At 49.1% G+C, this 2,461-nt stretch overlaps 1 protein-coding gene across 2 annotated transcripts; it reads left to right on the plus strand.

The window, feature by feature from the left end:
• Positions 1-416: 416 nt before the first annotated feature.
• On the plus strand, positions 417-2,210 carry snai1b (snail family zinc finger 1b). 2 transcript variants are annotated; one of them, XR_011927139.1, is made up of 4 exons: positions 417-539; positions 668-1,222; positions 1,430-1,682; positions 1,713-2,210. XR_011927139.1 is itself a non-coding variant. In XM_072449804.1 (3 exons), the coding sequence occupies exons 1-3, from the start codon at positions 458-460 to the stop codon at positions 1,609-1,611; spliced, it is 819 nt and encodes a 272-aa protein (XP_072305905.1). In that variant the 5' UTR covers positions 417-457; the 3' UTR covers positions 1,612-2,210. The 2 variants fall into 2 exon arrangements, 1 of the variants encoding a protein (XP_072305905.1); XM_072449804.1 differs by having other exon boundaries at positions 1,430-2,210.
• Positions 2,211-2,461: the final 251 nt, after the last annotated feature.

Consider the following 2,461-nt stretch of genomic DNA (forward strand, 5'->3'; position numbering starts at 1 on the left):
CATTATGAAACCCATAATGACCTCAACTATTCAATTCTAATCAATGAAGAGTGCATCCTTCCTTCTGCCCTGTGGCGTTGTATCTGATCGAGACAAGAAATGACTTAATCTTAGTTAATGACATTAAGCCGTTGGCGTGAAATGCACAATTCGGTTTGCGCTTTGATGCAACTTTTGGGCACATGAGGCACCTGTGGAGAAAGGGGACGGGGCGCTGTGGGTCACGGGGTGTGTCTGGAGGCGGGGGGCCGGCCCGGCTGCTGCGCCCCTCTGCCTGCTATATCAGGGGCCGAGCAGCTCCCGTGCGCCTCATACACTCAGTGCTCTTGACTTCACTGTTTACACCGCTGGAAGGAAAAAAACGTGTCCCGGGACAATAAGACGGACTCGGCTGCGAGGAGTTTTTTTTTTTTACAGATTTACCAGCTTGACGCTCCGGGGAAAACGCGACTCCAAGATGCCTCGTTCATTCCTGGTCAAGAAATACTTCACCAACAAGAAGCCATGTTACAGGGAGAGTCACCTGGACAGCCAAGCAGGTAAGCTTCTGTACCTCAAAGACTTAAAGTCATAAAGTCAGCGTCATTCAATTTGCAAGGTGTCAAAGAAGATATTATGTCATATGTTGGTGTTATTTTTTCTCATCTCCTTTTATTTCCCCCCCCAGCATTTATTCCTGAAAGTTTTCCACGAGCTGAGCTTCCAACCCGAGACTCATCTGTCTTGACCTACTATCCAGTCACCTCCTTTTTCAACGACAACAGTCTCCCTTTGCCACTGTCCCCTGTGACCGTGACCCCCTCTCTCCCCCCGTCTCCACTGGGCCCTGTGGATCTCAGCAGCAGCTCTCCATCCTGCAGCAGCGGTGACGAGGAGGATGATGGGGGTCGCACGTCAGACCCTCCGAGCCCTGACACCATCCACCCCATGTTCCACTGCATGTACTGCAGCAAGAGCTACAACAGTCTTTCTGCACTTTCCCACCATCAGATGTCCCAGCACCAAGCGTCTCCATGCAGCCCTGTGCCACATGCCCCCTCTTCGTCCCATGAGGTCTCGACACGGCCAACTTTCCACTGCAAACACTGCTGTAAGGAATATACCAGCCTGGGGGCTCTGAAGATGCACATTCGCTCACACACACTTCCATGTGTTTGTCCCACTTGTGGAAAGGCGTTCTCCAGACCGTGGCTGCTTCGGGGACACATCCGCACTCACACAGGTTTGTAAAGAGCAGCATTGAAGTGACTCATTGTGGCACCTCTGCCCTGAGCCTCCATTGATTATCGTAGTTTAATCTAATCTCATGAATGTAAAAGACATCTGGGGTTAGCGTAGTATTCATGTCAGATCATTTACAACACAAAGGCTGTAGGGCGGACCTCTTGTTCTGCAACCCAGCTAACAGTTTTGTTTTGTTTTCCCCTAGGAGAGCGCCCGTTTGCCTGCCAGCACTGTAACCGGGCGTTTGCTGACCGCTCTAACCTGCGTGCACATCTCCAAACTCACTCTGAGGTGAAGAAATACCAGTGCGGCTCCTGTTCTCGGACCTTCAGCCGGATGTCCCTCCTGCACAAACACAATGCATCAGGATGCTGCTCAGCTCACTGAATCACACTGTACATTCCTTGCACTCAGGAGCGAGATGCCATTTTAGAAACTTTCTTGGATAGCAGGAAGTGGCAGGAAGTGGCATCCAGTCATATCTTAAGGTGTTCATCAATAACAAAATATGCCTTTTTAAAATTGGCCGTTCTGGTCAATGGGATGTGTGATTGATTTATGTGCAGCTAAAGACATGCAGTTAATTCCACTGAAACCCGTCTGGTGCCGGCTGGTCCGGGACCCCTGGCCACACTGCAGCTGCTGGGGTGTGTTTAGTGTGTACGGGGCTTGTCATTCCTCACCATGCGATACATGCATGGCAAGTGTATATGGACAACTGTGTGTTGGGACAGCTGCCTGCACTGCGGAGGCGGGGTGCTGATAGACCGTTAGCATTTACCTCAACAACAGGATTCAACCCCTACAAGATGCAGAACTACACACCCCACTATTTTCTTCTAATGGACATTGACCAAATAACTGTGTGCCTTCACTGTATGATGTAAATTGTGTTTTTTTTTGTTTTTTTTTAACGCTGGGCACTGAGGAGATTTTTGCCTTTGCTTGTATTTTTCATGTAAATAAAAATCCTTTTATATGCCCAACTCGCCCTTTGTCTTCAATGTTAATAGCCCCTTTCAACAGCTTTTGTGATTTATTTAATGAGTTCTTCAGGACAGACATGACGGTGCGTGAAAGGGAGACTTCTATTGCATGTACTTATGTTAGATCACATGAGCGGGGCAGGTTTGTGTGATGCTGAGTGATAAGAGGGAGCACCTGCACACACCTGCCCAGCTGTCCATAAAGGACCTAAATACAGGTGGGTCACGGCACTATGACCAAACGAATGGAC

Source organism: Eucyclogobius newberryi, unplaced genomic scaffold, assembly GCF_026437365.1.
Source record: "Eucyclogobius newberryi isolate DKJ021-1_F unplaced genomic scaffold, fEucNew1.0.hap1 SCAF_17, whole genome shotgun sequence".
In the NCBI taxonomy this organism is placed as follows: domain Eukaryota; kingdom Metazoa; phylum Chordata; class Actinopteri; order Gobiiformes; family Gobiidae; genus Eucyclogobius; species Eucyclogobius newberryi.